General features: G+C 52.8%; 1 protein-coding gene across 14 annotated transcripts in view; it reads left to right on the top strand.

The window, feature by feature from the left end:
- Myo9b (myosin IXB) overlaps window positions 1-16,287 on the top strand; it is a 98,821-nt gene that overhangs the window by 51,583 nt on the left and 30,951 nt on the right. For all 14 annotated transcript variants that reach the window (XM_071601316.1, XM_071601304.1, XM_071601311.1 and 11 more), the window contains exons 4-11: window positions 2,717-2,779; window positions 3,246-3,345; window positions 3,600-3,700; window positions 5,646-5,775; window positions 7,428-7,517; window positions 10,687-10,803; window positions 11,322-11,456; window positions 15,317-15,438. In XM_071601316.1, the coding sequence (XP_071457417.1) occupies window positions 2,717-2,779; window positions 3,246-3,345; window positions 3,600-3,700; window positions 5,646-5,775; window positions 7,428-7,517; window positions 10,687-10,803; window positions 11,322-11,456; window positions 15,317-15,438 (858 nt within the window). The remainder of the gene's footprint in view (window positions 1-2,716; window positions 2,780-3,245; window positions 3,346-3,599; window positions 3,701-5,645; window positions 5,776-7,427; window positions 7,518-10,686; window positions 10,804-11,321; window positions 11,457-15,316; window positions 15,439-16,287) is intronic.

The raw sequence follows: 16,287 nt of genomic DNA, 5'->3' as shown, positions 1-16,287 counted from the left end.
AGAGAGGCAGGTGTGTCCAGCCAGCCCTAGACCAGGGGCCTCGTGCCGTCCCAGACCCTGCTCTCCCTCGGCACAGCTGTGTTCCCTGTAAAACAGCAGGCTTGGAGGAGGTGGTCTGCAGGCACCACCCAGCTCCGTCCAGTGACAGTGGGACCCGCCCACACCCTGCCCCTCCAGACCTGTGGAGCCCTGATGGGTGCGGAAATAGCATCCAGGCCACCTCCCTCCATGGGCTCCTGGCAGCGCATGGCCTCTCCACCCTCAGCTCCCGTCTATCAGCAGGCACCTCGGCCGCCCCATGAGTGCTGTAGGCGATGCCTAGAGCACAGTCGATCCCCAGGAAGCACTCACGGCTGCTTCTACAGGTGACCATCCCTAATCCAAAAGCTCCAAAATCCAAAAGTTCTGAGCACCAACACGATACCACAGGTGGAAAAGTTCACACCCGGCCTCATGGGAATGGGTTGCAGACAAAACAAGGGTGCACTCAGAAGACTGTAAAAATCACCTCCAGGAGGTACACATGGGATACATGAGACACAGGTGGATTTTGTGTCTGGACTCAGGCCCTGTCCCCAAGATCTCTCTCAAATGTACATAAACATTCCAGAATCTGGAAACAAAATCCAAAACATTTCTGGTCCCAGGCCTTTTGGATAAGGGCTCCTCAGCCTGCATCAGCTTGGAGACTGGCTGCACAGGCACCCTGACTCGGCTCCAGCACCCCCATGGCCAAACTTCCCATGAGTACTGCAAGAATTTAATTTGGAAGAAACATTCACTGTTGGGTACAAAGGAAGTGATCAATAAATGGCTGAGTACCAGCGTGCAGCAGAGAGCCCTGCTCTTCAGAAAGACACCAACAGAAATGAAGAGGCCAGTCTCAGATCCAGAGAAGGCACGTGCAGATCGGACCCCCAGCAGAGGACTTGTGTTTACAGCGCAATAATAGCTGTAAGAGAAAGACCTCAGGAGACGCTCCTCAAAAGAGATGTAGGGCCAGGCGCGGTGGCACATGCCTATAATCCCAGCAGCTTGGGAGGCTGAGGCAGGAGGGTCACGAGTTCAAAGCCAGCCTCAGAAACTCAGTGAGGTCTCTAAATATGAAAAATGGCTAGAGATGTGGCTCAGTGGTTAAGCATCCTGGGTTCAATCCTCAGTACCAAAAAAAAAAAGGGAGGGGGGGAGAGAGAGAGAGAGAGAGATGTTGGGTTAGAGGTGCAGGTCAGTGGTGGAGCACTTGTCTAGCATGCATGAGCCCTGGGTTCCATCCCCAGCACCACAAGGGAGAGACGTTCACATGCAGCAAGCACACGAAGATGCTGAGCATCACTAGTCCTCAGGGAAACGCAAGTCAAAACCGCCGTGTCACCCCGGCTAGGACGGCTGGAATGAAAAAGGAGACTCAAAAACCGTTGGTGGGCTTGTGAAGAGAGTGGAACTCCCGCGCTGCTCCTGGGAGTGGAAGACACCGCAGCTGCCTTAAGAAAATATTTAGCAGTCCTTAAAACTGGGCATGGAATTACCACGGGACCCTGCAGCAGTTCCACCCATGGGCACTAGCCCAGGAGAAACGGGAACACAGTAGGTCCATATGAAGACTCAGTGTACACACATGTCCACGGCAGAATCGTCTCAAATACCCTAAAACTGGAAACAGCACACATGCTCACCAGCAAAATGTTCATCCATACAGTGGAATATTATTCAGCCATAAAAAATGGGAAAAAAGGAATGAAGTTTGTATTCATGTTGCGGTGTGGCTGCATCTCAGGACCATTGTGCTGAACATAAGAAGCCAGACACAGGCTGGGGCTGGGGCTCAGGGCAGAGCGCTTGCCTGACATGTGTGAGGCCCTGGGTTCGATTCTTGTACCACATAAAATAACCAAATTAAAACAAAGGCATTCTGTTCCTCTACAACAACTTAAAAAATAAGTTAATTAATTAAAAAAAAAAAAAAAAGGAAGCCAGACACAGTGTCCCTACTGTAGAATTCTGTGTCTTTGACTGTTAGTAAAGGCCCACTGATCTGTGGTGGCAGAAAGCTAGTTGGTGGCTGCTTGAGGGTGGGGGACAGGGAGGGATGATGAGGTGCGGAGACTTTAGGGCACTGGATGTTTGCTATCTCGATCCTGGTAGTGGTCGTCCCAGGGTTTAAGCATGTCAGAGATTGAATTGTGCACATTGAATGGGTGCAGCTTATTGTGTGTCGGTAATCAGTAAAGTGTCAGCGTGGATCGGTTGCCTTCTGTTTACGTTTTCCATTAGAGTCTACACAAGCAAATGAGTAAAATTGAGTCATGATCCTCAAATAACTTTGTTTTGCAATTGGAAAAATATTTCATCGTTGGGGAGCAGGGTGCACATTCTGGGGTAGTCCTTGAGTGAGTGGGTTTGGTGGTCCAGGTCTCGCAGGATGCCTGTCGGGCTTCCAGGTCCAGCCATGGTCAGCTCAGGTTCCTGTTTCCATGGATCCTTGCTGGAAGGCAGGACCGGCAGCTGCAGAGGGCTTCATGTGTGTCGCACTGAGGGCAGGTCATCTGCAGCCGCCAGGAGCCACAGCACCAAGTACAGAGTGACACAGTCCTTCAAGAAAAAAAAGCTCAGGCCGGGGTGCAGCTCATTCACTCTGGGTTCCACCCAACAACTGGCGAAGAAAGCAAGCGTTAAAATCATACCAAAATAGGTGACTTCTTGTTTCTTTCGATGACAGAGCTGTGGTTGAAAAATATCTGCTTGAAAAGTCTCGCCTGGTCTCTCGGGAGAAGGATGAGAGGTACGGGATGATTCCTTAGGGGCCCTTTGAGTGCACCCCTACATCTGCCTTTGTCCCTGCCAAGGGCAAAGCAAGTATCCTGGGGTCCGGGGAACTTGAGGGGAAGTGTGGCTGATCCTCTGGGAGCAAGGATGTGTCCCGGCCAGCCTCCTCCCCTCCCGCCTCCTCCCCGCCCACTCCCTTGGCCTCGAGCTTCATGCTCCCTTTTGTGCCTCTGAGGACCTTACCCACCGTAGGTGTTCAGGGATCTGCCCAAAATGTGGTTAGATCAGAAACGTCTCTGATTGACGGGAGCAAGACTCGTGCCCAGCCCCCAGCCCTCGCTTGACCAGTCCCATGGTTTTATAAGTCGTAATAAAACCAACTTGGGCTTTGAGTTTATATGCACTCGTGTGGTGTCTCAGACATGTGAAGTGGCTCTGCTTGGCCTGCAGAAATGACTCTTTTCCCTCCTTTTGACCCACAGGAACTACCACGTGTTTTATTATTTGTTACTCGGTGTCAGCGAGGAAGAGCGCCAAGAATTTCAGCTTAAGCAGCCTGAAGATTATTTCTACCTCAACCAGGTAAACAGCCACCAGCCCCAGCCACACAGGTCACCTCTGTTCCCCTTGGGCTGTTTAGGAGCCACCAGGAGGCCAGAGGCCGCCTGCCTTGGCCCTCCTCGGCCTCCAGACTGGCTCCAAGGAGGCGGCATAAAGGAGCCCATTCACGCCCTCCGCCTTGGGCCCTGCCCCATCGGTCCCCGCCAAAATCACCCTCACAGGCCACCCTCGCCAGCCCGGAAACACCCACGGTGCCAACGCCTTTGTTTTTTCAGCATAACTTGAACATTGAAGATGGAGAAGACCTGAAACATGACTTTGAGAGACTCAAGCAGGCCATGGAGATGGTGGGCTTCCTGCCGGCCACTAAGAAGCAGTAAGTGGGCATCAGCCAGCCTGTCATGCCTGCAGGGGGCGCACGGGCTCCTGCACTCAGATCTGACCCACAGCCCAGTAGAAAACAGGCAGCGTCCCAACAGAATCAGGCTGAGAAGGGCAGCGCGGTGCCAGCGGGCACAGGAAGGGAGTCAGCCCTGGCCCCAGGAGGCCAGTCAAAACAGTCGTGCTTTTATTTAAAAACAAGCTCAGCATGGCCCAGGAGGAGCAGCCCAGCTACTCAGGAAGCCACGGCAGGAGGGACACTTGCACCCAGAAGGTCAAGGCCAGCCCGGGCCGCATAGTGAGACCCCTCTCAAAAAGAAGAGAAGAGGGCTGGGCTGGGGCGGAGCAGGAGAGCGCCTGCCCGGCGCGAGTCCCTGGTTCCGTTTCCAGCACCATAAAAGAAAAAAAATTAAAACCACCTGAGGCGCTCTCCATTCCTGCCCAGGTGGACGGGTGGACAGCCAGTACCCACTGTGCACACGCTCACATGCCCCTGGGAGGACACCGATCAGGGCAGCGACTTTGGAAAACCACGCGGCCGTCTCTACAGAAGCTGTGTGTGTGCTGCCAGACTCGCGCATTTGTTCCCTGTGGTCACGTGCATGGGTCCCACGGCTTCCTCCCTTATACCCCAGAGAAACCGGGACCCCTCAAGCCCCCAGCAGGAGATTCAGTAAATAGATTCCAGGGTATCCTGCAGGAGTTGGCAGGCTCTTGACGAAGGCCAGATACTGACCGCTTGAGCCTCGCAGGCCAGAGCCTCGGTGTGTGCTTTCCTGTGTTTCATTTTGTTTCTTTTGTGGTACGAGGGGTGGAACCCAGGGGTGCTCTCACCGAACTCCATGTACCTCAGCCCTTTTTATTTTTACGTTTTGAGACAGGGCCTCTCTAGATGGTCCTGGCTGGCCTTGGACTTGCCTTAGCCACTCTCATTGCTGGGATGACATACTGTGCCACCACGCCTGGCCTCAGACCACAGAAACGGGCCGTGTGTGCAGAGTTCTGGCCCCTCCACAGGAGCCACTCTCACCCAGGGTCCCCTCTGCCCCCAGGGACACTTGCTGGCGTCTGAGTCATTTGGGGTTGTCCCAGCAGTTAGGAAGGGAGTTGGGTGCTCCTGGCCTCAGGTGGGAGGAGGCCAGGGTGTGCCCAGCAGCCTGCAGTGCACAGGATGCCCCGCGGCAAAGGGACACCCGGCCCCAGTGCCAATAGTCAGGCCACAGCCACACACAGGGTCAGGGACAACAGGTCCCCCAACAGCCCTTGGTGACAGCTGGCCAGACCCAGCTCTGCAGAGCACATCAGAGGTCAGGCCCGTGGTGGCTCAGGAGATTGGGCTTCTGCTGGTTCCGGAGGCCTGTGCACCTGTGACGATCCCACGGGCGCCACGTGGGAATCGTGCTTTTGTGTTCACGCATGGTGTCCCTCCACTGAAAAAGCACATTTTAGCCAGGTAGTGGCCCACGCCGTGACCCCGGCCACTCAGGAGGCTAAGGCAGGAGGGTTGCAAGTTCAAGGCCAGACTCAGCAACTTAGTGAGACTTGGTGTAAGATAAAAAGGGCTGTGGGTATAGGTCAGTGGTTGAGCGCTTGCCTAGCGTGAGCAAGGTCCTGGGTTCTGTACCCAGAACCCCGCCCAGAAAATGTTTTTTGTAGCTCTCCCTCTCCTTTTTAAAAAGTCAAGGGGCTGGGGACAGAGGTCAGGGGTGGAGCACTGCTCGGCATGCGTGAGGCCTTGGGTTCCATCCCCAGCACCAAAACAGAATAAGTCCAAGGAGCCGTCCACACAGAGGGCGGCGTCCACAGAGAACAAGATGATTTTCAAGCTCCTTCAGTTCTCATTGGAACTTGCTGGGTTTACAAGTTCAGCCCGTCCCTGGCCCCTTTTCTTATCTTACAAATGTAGAGGCAGCCCCACTTGCGCGCTTTCTCTCTCCCAGGATTTTTTCCGTCCTGTCAGCCATCCTGTACCTGGGCAACGTCACTTACAAGAAGAGAGCCACGGGCCGCGACGAAGGCCTGGAGGTCGGGCCCCCCGAGGTGTTGGACACGCTGTCCCAGCTCCTGAAGGTACTGCCGACCCACGCCACTGCCAGCTCCTGCCCTCAGCTCGACTCAGGGCAGTGGCCACCTTTTCAATCAGGGGACACGTGCCCAGAACTTCCTCTGCCACCAGGGTTTTGTAAACCAGGGCTCATCGGCCTGCTTCCTCCTTGTCCCTCTGCAGCGCCTCTTCCTCATTTCGGATGAATTCCCTGGTCAGGGCCACCTCCCACTTCAGCCCTTTAACCAAAGGCTCCTTTAAAACCGTAGTTTGTCAGGGCTCAGTGGCACGCAGCTACTCGGAAGGCCAAGGCACAAGGATCGCTTGAGCCCAGGAGTTTGGAGCCAGTCTAGGCAGCATCAGGAGACCCTGTCTCAAAAACAGCAACCATGCCAGCCTAGTGGTCCACGCCTGTTATCCCCGTGGCTCGAGAGGCTGAGGCAGGAAGATCATTAGTTCAGAGCCAACCTCAGCAACAGCAAGGTGCTAAGCAACTCAGTGAGACTCTGTCCCTAAATAAAATACAAAAAAGGCTCAGTGGTTGAGTGTCCCTGAGGTCATCCCCAATACCTAAAAAAAAAAAATCTACCACAGTTTGATCAGCAAGGTCATTTTTGTTTTTTGAGATTTTTTAAATATTCATTTTTTAGTTACAGATGAACACAATATCTTTTTTTTTTTTTTTTAACTTTTATGTGGGGCTGAGGATGGAACCCAGTGCCTCATGCATACTAGGCGAGTGCTCTAACTCTGAGCCACAACCCCAGCCCCAGCAAGGTCATTTTTGCATCCAATCTGTCATCTCCTCATCCACTGCTTTTCACCTATAGGTGATTCTGCCCCTGGGGGGACTCTAGACAAGGTCTGCAGACAGTTTTGACTATCAAACTAGGGGACTGCTCCTGGCATCTGGTGAGTGGAGGTCAGGGAGGCTCTGCAAGCCCCGGATGGCCTGTGTGGAGATTGCCACAGGCCAGGTGTAAACCGTGAACCCCAGGCGGGGCCGAGATCCTCCGCCCCTGTCTGTACGTTTTCCTTTTCCCAAGTCCTGGGGATGGAACCCGGGGCCTCACACATGCTAGACAAGTGCTCTACCTCTGAGCTGCACCCCGAGCCCTTTTTACTTTTTTTATTTTGAGATAGAGTCTCACTAAGTTGCCCAGGCTGGCCTAGAATGGCGATCCTCCTGCTTCATCTCCTGAGTCTCTTGGGCTTACAGGCGTGAGCCAGGGTGCCCTGACATGCAGCCTTTCCTAGGGGGTCATCAGGCCCCATCTTCTGTTGCGCTCCTAAGAGTGCGTGAGCAACCACTGGGAGATGAGGGGAGATCCTGCCCCTGGTGGACAGGCCGGCTCAGGAAGGGAGGAGTGCGCTGGGTCTCTCACCTGCACCCAGGATGGACACAGGCTCTGCGTGCAGGTTGCCAGGTGACCCCTGGGCCAGTGGTCCCCAGTCACACCCAGGCCTGTGCACACACGGGGCCCAGCCAGCCTGTGGTGTGCGAGAATGCTCTGCAGCCCACTGATCACAGAGGGTAGGCTCTGGGGCCCACTTCCCAGCCCAGCCTCTGGGGCTGTGTCTCCCATCCTCCTGGGCTCCGGGGCCTCAGCGATGTGAAGAAATGCCCAACAGGCCCCTCACCTCCCTGTCCTTCCCTCCCTCCCTGATTTTGAAACAGGTGAAGCGAGAAATCCTGGTGGAAGTTCTGACCAAAAGAAAAACAGTGACCGTCAATGACAAGCTCATCCTGCCCTACAGCCTCAGCGAGGTGGGTGCCGCTCTGGTGCTGGGGGTGCAAGGCCAGAACACAAGAGCCAGCAGGGGTGACTTCCTCCTCTTTCTGTGGTTCAGGAGTAGAACCTGGCAGTGCCCCTGCCTCCACGTGAGCCCTAGTGTGGCCAGCCCAGCCCAAAGGAGTTGCCCCTGGCCTTCAGTTCATAAGCCCCAAGACTCCAGTGGATGTCTGAAACCACAGAGAGTGAAAGTAGACTATTTTTTCCTACCCATACATCCCTGTGATAGAGCTTAATATATAAATAGGCACAATAAGAAATCAGTAGTAACTAATAATAAAACAGAATAATTGCATATTATACTATAATAAAAATCACGTGAATGTGAACTCTTTTTTTCTCAAAACATTTTATTGTGCTGGGCACAGTGGCACACACCAGTGATGCTAATAACTGGAGAGACCAAGGCAGAGGATCATCAAGTCCCAAGCCAGCCTTGGCCATTTAGAGGGATCCTGTCTAAGAATTAAAAGATCTGGGCAGAGTGTGGTATGCACACCTGTAATGCCAGCAGCTTGGGAGGCTGTGGCAGGAGGATTGTGAGTTTGGGGCCAGCCTCAAAGACTCCGTACCTAATAAAAGGGCTGGGGATGTTACTTAGTAGCTAAGCACCCTTGGGTCCAATCCCCAGTACCAAAAAAGAGTCTGGGGGGTATGGCTCAGTGGTGGAGGTCTTGTCTAGCATACGTGAGGCCCTCAGTTCCATCCCCAGAACTGAGGGAAGACAAATCCTGTCATACATTCATCTTTTCACCTAAAGAAACTTTTTTTTTTTTTTTTAATTTCTCTACCCAAATTGTCAGCATCATTATTCTTGTGCTTCGGGGCTATTTGTGAGTAAAATAAGGGTTACTTGAAACAGTTGGAATAGTCGACTGATAACTGAAGCAACTAAGTGACTAGTGGGTGGCTAGCATATACAGTGTGGCCCCTGGACAAAGACTACCCAGGTGGGATGGAGTTGGACTGCAGGAAAGTCCATCTCAGTGCTCAGAACGGCATGCAGTTTAAAACTAATGAATGTTTTATGTCTGCAATCTTCCACTTAATACTTTCAGACCATGGGTAGCTGTGGGTCTGTCTGAAACCATAGATAAGGGGACCCTATTTTATAAAGCTTACTGTGACCCTCAGGCCAGAACTAGAGCCCAGGGTTCCTCTCTTTGTGCCCGATGGGCGTGCTGGTCCTCACCAGCAGAGATTAGCCATGACTCCTGGGTGGCCCACCACCTGGTTTTGTAAATAAAGTTTTATTGGTACACAGCCATGCCCATTCAGTCACATACCAACCAATGCTGCTTTTTTGCTTTAGCAGCAGGGCTGTATCATTGTAGCAGAACCCATCAGGCCCCAAAAATATAACTGTTGACTAGTTACCTCTCTCCAGAAAATCTTCGCTGACCCCTGGGCTGGAGCATGATCCTCATGTAACCCCTGACCTGTGACTCTCAGGCCTTCACCCCAGACCTTGATAACTGCTTCCCTCGGCCTTCACCCTGCCTGGGTATTTTCTTCATGGTGTTTCTCTTGTATTTTAACAACTGAAGAGCAGTGTAGCTTGCAGCTCAGATGGCAGCAGGAAAGTCTCTAGGCACAGGGGTACTTCTTGCTGATGGTGGCCCCTTACCCAGGGGGAGCTGCTGGGGCATTTCCAGTGGGCACCATGGACAGTCTGAGCACAGGCCACAGCACCCTGCGACATTAGATGTTGCTGCAGCCTGCCTGCGACCCAGCAGCTTGGGTACCCTCTGGAGAAGCCAGGACAGTAGGAGTCACCAGGAGGGGCTGCAGTCTCTCTGGCTCCATCTCCACAACCTGCAGGAACAGCCAAGCCAGAGGGATGTGTCCCAACTCTCCAGGGCAGGTGAATGCCATTGTCACTCTGGAGAGCCAAATAGTCATGCCTCACTTGACACCGAGGATCCATGCTGAGAAATGGTTCCTTCTGGGCCTGGGGGTATGGCTCAGTGGTAGAGCGCTTGCCCAGCATGCCCCAGGCCCTGGGTCCATCCCCAGCACTACTCCCCACACATACACAACAATCAGAGAGGGCTTCGTTGTGCACACGTCCTGGAGGGGACTTCCAGGAGCCTAGACGGTGTGGCCTGCCACACCCCCAGGCACTGGCGTAGCCTGTTGCTGCGTCCACACACACATGCACGTGTTACTGTGCTGGTTCTGCGGGCAATCGTGGCAGCAACAGATGTGCATGCAAACACAAAACGGCCCAGTGAAAATACCAGGCACCGGGACTTCAGCTCCCTTGCCATCTTATTGGACCGCATGGAATAGGGGGTCTGCACAGACTGAAATGTCATCGCACAGCACATAGCCACACAAGAAGAGCGAGTCTCTCATGTTGGGCTACGGATCTCCATAAGAAGGAGGAAAGAAAGGCAAAGAGGAAGAAGGGGAGAGAGGCCGGCCGGGGCTCAGTGTGGGGTGCTTGCCTGGCGTGCGGGAGGCCCTGGGCTCTGTCCAGCGCCACACGTAATAACCAAAACACAGGCCCATTGGCAAGTAAAATATCTTTAAAAAAGAAAGAAAAGCGAACTGCTGTTGCTCTATGCACGCAGTGGTGGCTGCACGCTGTCCCCAGAGAACAAGGGACCAGCGTTTGGGCCTGGCTGAGCTCCTCTCTAGTTCCGCTGCGAGAGCAGGCCCGGCCCTCAGCAGCCTCTGTGTTGCCTCTGCGTGTGTGAGGAGGATCTGCCACCTGCAGGCCTCCTGGTGTGATTGCCACAGAGTGCCACATCCTCATGGACAGGGTGACGGGGACATGCAAAATGCAAGGCTGAGTTGGATGAGTCGGGTGTTTAAAGTAGCCATGCTGAGGAAATTAAAGAACAGATTCCAAAGTAAAACCCAGAAAGAACGAAAAATAACTAAACAAATACAGAAAGTGGAGGTTTTGTTAAATGGGAAAGAAGCCAGGTAGGTTGGTGCACACCCGTGCTCCCAGCTACCCGGGAAGCTGAGGCAGGGAATCGCTGGAGCCCAGAAGTTTGAGGCCAGCACGGGCAACAGTGAGAACCTGTCTCGAAAAAACAACAACAGCATTGGCCACTAAAGCACCCCACCTGGCAAGTGTGCACAGCGCCGGGGCAACCCGACCCCAGGTGAGATGCCCCTCTGTGTCCGTAGGCCATAACTGCCCGTGACTCCATGGCCAAGTCGCTGTACGGTGCCCTGTTCGACTGGATTGTGCTGCGGATCAACCACGCCCTCCTCAACAAAAAGGACATGGAAGAGGCCGTCTCGGTGAGTACCCCGTCCCAGTCCCCCAGGCCAGGAGGGACCATGCGCTTGGTGCTGGGCGTCCTCAGTGGATGACCCATGGCATCCAGAGGCAGTCTGGGACAAGAGGCCAGTTCTCCCCAGGGGTAGGCCCAGTGACCAAGACAGTTGGGAGAATTTGAGGGGCCCAGGACAGAATAACCACTAGAGCACTTGCCTAGCATGTCCAGGGTCCTGGCTTCCATCCCCAGCATCGCAAAAAAAAAAAAAAGAATTACAGGCTTCTTATTCAGAACTGGTGGCGTGATGGTGGTGGCCCACACAGTGGCGCAAGCTGGAATCCCATGTCCCCAGGAAGCTGAAGCAGCCTGGGCAGCATAGCAAGACCCTGCCCCCGAAAAGTTCCACACTGGGGACTGCAGGGTGTCCAGCCAAACCTGGGACCCCCGGGACCAAATAGGTCGCCGCTCATGAGACCAGGCCCCCCTGAGGTCAACTTTGTGGGGGGACCTGCTGCTAACTGCCACGCTCCGTCTCCCCAGTGCTTGTCCATCGGGGTCCTCGACATCTTTGGGTTTGAAGACTTTGAGAGGAACAGCTTTGAACAGTTCTGCATCAACTACGCCAACGAGCAGCTCCAGTATTACTTCAATCAGCACATTTTTAAGCTAGAGCAGGTAAGAAAAAGGCCTTTTGGGGTTTTTTTCTTTTCTCCCGTGGTGGCTGAACGCACATAACCTAAGACTGACTGTCGGGGGCTAGGAGCGGGTCCGGGGTGGAGCCGGAGGCCCTGGGTTCCATCCCCAGTGCAGCCAAGAAAGAAGGAAGAATTTTTCCATCTGAGCCGTGGTTGAGTGTTGAGCTTAGGTGCGTCAGTACCGTCACCCCACGATAGCCACGGGGACAGGCGTCTCCAGCACCTCCCATCCTCCCGCTGAGCTCTGCCTGGTCCCCTGCCCTGGCCACCGCCCTCATCCCACCTTCTCTGTGAATTGGTGACTCTGGACCTCACACCTGTGGGACCCTGGAGCACCAGCTGGTCTCCCTCCACAGTGTCCTCAGGTCCCTCCGTGGCGTCCCGTGTGTCAGCTGTTCCTTCCCTTTCTTTCTTTCTTTTTTTTTTTTTTTTTTTTTTTCAGTTCTTCTGTTGTTATTTTTGGTTTTACGTGACAGTAAGGTGCACGTGGGCATGTCACACGTGCTCGGAACACAACTTCCCACTGGGGTTGTACGCGATGTGCGCCAGATGCGGGGCTCTGGTGGTGTGTCCTTACAGGAGCGCTCCTCCCAGTCCTCCCACTGTCTTCCCTGTTCCCGTCCCCGCTCCCTCCCCTTCGTTTCCCTTTGTCTAATCCAGTGAGCTCCTCTTCCCTCCTCCCCTCTCCTTGTTGTGTGTCACCTCCCACATATCAGAGAGAACATTTGGCCTTGGTTTTTTAGAATTGGCTTATTTCACTTAGCCTGATAGTCTCCAGTTCCATCCATTCGCCAGCAAATGCCATAATTTCATTCTTCTTTATGGCTGAGTAATATGGTTATGTCTATGTACCATGTTTCTTAATCCGTTCATCTGTTGAAGGGCATCTAGGTTAGTTCCATAGCTTAGCTATTGTGAATTGAGCTACTATAAACATTGATGTGGCTGGTCATTATAGTTACGTTGATTTTAAGTCCTTTTGGTATAAACTGAGGAGTGGGATGCGGGGTCAAACAGTGGTTCCACTCCAAGTTTTCTGGGGAATCTCCATACTGCTTTCCAGAGTGGTTGTACCAATTTGCAGTCCCACCAGCAATGTGTGAGTGGGCCTTTTTCCCCACATCCTCGCCAACATTTACTTGTATTCTTGATGATTGCCATTCTGACTGGAGTGAGATGGAATCTCAGTGTAGTTTTGTTTTTGTTTTTGTTTTTAATTTTTTTTTTTTTAGTTGTAGTTGCACCCAATACCTTAATTTATATGTGGTGCTGAGGATCATTCCCAGGGCCTCTCAAGTGTGAATGGGCGGCTCTGGACCAGTGCTGGGTGAGCACTCTACCACTGAGCCCCAGCCCCAGCCCCTCGGTGTAGTTTTGATTTGCATTTCTCTAACTGCTGGAGATCTTGAACATGTTTTCATGTATTTTTCATCATTTATTTGTATTTATTCTTCTGTGAAGTGCCTGTTCAGTTCCTTTGCCCATCTGTTGATTGGATTATTTGGGTTTTTCGGTGCTGAGTATTTGAGTTCTTTGTATAGCATTTCTTCCCTTTAAAAGCTAAGTAACTGTGGATGGGCCACATTTTTTTTTATCTGGTCATCTGCTGAGTGGACACAGGGTTGCTGCTATGTTTGGGCGTGTGCATGATGCTGCTGTGAGCACGGCTGTCTCCTTTGGGCCTTGCTTTCCCTTCATTGGGGTGCATGGCCAGAGGTGGGGTTGCTGGGTCCTCTGGTAATTTTGTTTCATTCTGGGGGAAAGCACCACGCTGCCTTGCACAGTGGCTGTGCCCAAGGGAAAATGGAACGAGCTCACTCTGGAATCTCCCTGGGGGCGCAGAACACGGAGAACTTGCCCTGAAATTTTTGTGTGCCAAAGGAAAAATTGAGAAAAATCCCACCCAGCCCCAGATGAGGCACATGTTGGGAGGTGTTAAGCCTCAGATCATTTTTGGACCTCTGATGCCCAGGTGTGAAAAGTCCCTTCAACAGGCGAAGAACAGTTGACCTAGGGTGTGATCTGATCAGTGAAGGCAATGCTCTGCCTTAATGTCCTCTCAGTACTAGTCGTGGTCGTGCCCTGTATTACCCTCATGTTGGTGATTCTGGGGGATTTCTGTAAATATTTAGCTGGTTTTACCATCAAGCCTTCTGGCTTCAGAGCACTTGCAACACGGCTGGTTGGACCTGAGTTGTGCAGGAAGTGTGCAGTATCACCAGGCCTTGAGGGCTCACTGCAGGGGCAGGGACGAATACAAGATAGCTCCATCAATTTTTATTTGATTTCCCCAGTTTTTTAATATATGGGGTGTATCAGTTTGTGTTCTGTTGCTATAACAGACTACCTGGATCTGGGTACTTTATAAAAAAAGAGGTTTGTTTAGCTTACATTTTGGAGGCTGAGAGTAGCATGGTGCCTGCTCTGGCAAAGGCTCCCTGACAACCTCACATCACAGTGGATGGCATGAGAGCAGGCGCGGATGTTAGATATCACATGGCTGGACAGGAAGCCAGAGTCTGGGGAGGCCAGGCTCAGTCTTAACCACCCCAGGAGACTGACCAGGGTTTCATGGGGGATTTGTCATTTCTCCCTGAGGGCCACATCCTCGATGACAAACACTTTGAACTGGGCTCCTCCTCTATGGTGCCACCTCCTGGCATCACCACACTAGGGACCAAGGCTCCGTCCAACACATGGATCCTTGGGGGACAGATTCGGACAATATCCAGACCATAGTATGGGGTTAAGTTATCTTAAAGTTCATTTCACCTGGTTGGTTTTGACTTTTCGAATGTGGCTACTGGGGGCCGAGGGTGCAGCTCAGTAGTGGGTGATTGCCTAGCTCACGGGAGGCCCTGGTGAGGCCCTGGGTTCTGTTCCCAGCACCACCAAAAAAGAAAAGAAAAAGTGATGCTACTAGAAAATGTGAAGTTACACAGGTCCCTTGCATTGTGTTCCTGTTGAACAGGTTAGCCCTGGGAGGGCTCACAAACCCGCCGTCGGGCAGATCTGGCCACCCGCTGTGTTCATAAATAAAGTGCTGTTGGCCCCCACCCACTAATTCCCACTGCAGCACTAGACACTGGCCTGTGGCCCTTTAAACACCGTGTGCCGCCCCAGGGGCTCTAAGTGTGATGATTTTAAGCACCATGATGCTGTGGGCGACATTGGAGAACATGCCATTCTTGTTTTCTGTTGATGATTATTAGTTTATCTAATATCTTCATGTAATTATTAATATATTCATGTTGACATGTTAGTATAATTTGTTTTCGTATATTTCTATGTGAACAAACCTGTTTATACACAAGTGTTCATGTTCAGTCTAGTCAGCCCTCTGTGACTGTGGTTTATGCATTTACAGATTCAGTCAACCTTGAATTGAAAATTTCCACCCAAAAAAATTGGCACACACCTGTAATCCCAGCAACTCCGGAGGCTGAGGCAGGAGGATTGCAAGTTTGAGGCCAGCCTCAGCAACTTAGTGACACCCTGTCCTGTCTCAAAATAAAATTTGTTTTAAAAAGGCTGGGGATGTAGCTCGGTGGTAGAGTGCTCCTGGGTTCAATCCCCAGTATGGAAATTAAAAATTGAGTGTTCTGAACCTGTATAGATTCTTTTTCTCATCCTGAACAATGCAATATAATATGTGGCACATAACACATACACTGTAGCAGATACTTGAGCATTCAAGGGTCTTGGTGTCTGAAGAGGGGGTGCAGCTCAGGGGATCGGCACTCGCCCAGCCAGCAGGGCCCTGAACTCCATCCCCAGCACAGCAAGTAGAGTAAAGCGACCTAGTGTGGACTGACAGCCTGTGTGCCCGCCCTGCTGCAGGAGGAGTACCAGGGGGAGGGGATCGCCTGGCACAACATCGACTACACGGACAACGTGGGCTGCATCCAGCTCATCAGCAAGAAGCCCACCGGCCTCTTCCACCTGTTGGACGAGGAGAGCAAGTGAGTGTCCATGGCCCTGTCCACCCCCGCCCAGCACGGCTGCACACAGGTGCCCAGTTAGACCCCTGAGTCCAGACCATCCTGCAGACTTCTCAGCTGCCCACACTCTGGCCACAGACCCTGAGCCTCATGTGCACAGGATGCTCGTACTGCGTGCTTGCCGGGAAAGGAAGCACTCGGGTTCATCGGTGCGCTCTGGAGTGTCTGCGGGAGTCTCCAGTGAAGGACTGTGGACCTGGTTCCAGTCGCAGGGATCAGGGTTGGCACATGCTGGTAAAGGGCAGCACAATATGTGAACACGGGGCCCAGGCACTGCCTGCTGTGGACTCCCCATTGAGCCCAGACCCCCCCCACACCATCCTCAGGGCACCCTGAAGGCGGGAAAGGGTATCTAAAAAGCGCCTCATTCTCAGTAATCCAACTGCCGTCACTGAAATCAGGAGACACTGCCTTAGTCCCTCTGGCTGCCCCAGTGAACCAACCAGGGAGGTTAAAACAGCAGTTTTGCCAGGCACAGGGGCCCCCGCCTGTCAGCCCAGTGGCTTAGGAGGCTGAGGCAGGAGGATCATGAGTTCAAAGCCAACCTCAGCAATGGCCCGAAGCAACTCGGCAAGACCCTGTCTCTAAATCAAAAATTTTTAAAGAGGGCTGGAAATGTAGGTCAGTTGTTGAACACCCCTGGGTTCAACCCCTCAATACCCTGCCCCCCAAAATACTAGCAGTCTCATCTCTCAGGGTCCTGGAATCCACAAACCCAAAATCAAGGTGTCACAGGGTCACACACCCTCCGCAGCCTCTAGGGGAGGAGGCCTCCTGCCTCTTCAGCTTCAGGGCTCCGGCATCCCGCAG

This window comes from Marmota flaviventris, chromosome 1 (assembly GCF_047511675.1).
Source record: "Marmota flaviventris isolate mMarFla1 chromosome 1, mMarFla1.hap1, whole genome shotgun sequence".
In the NCBI taxonomy this organism is placed as follows: Eukaryota; Metazoa; Chordata; class Mammalia; order Rodentia; family Sciuridae; genus Marmota; species Marmota flaviventris.
The sequence above is the reverse complement of the archived record's forward strand: the minus strand, read 5'-3'. Positions and strand labels throughout refer to the sequence as shown.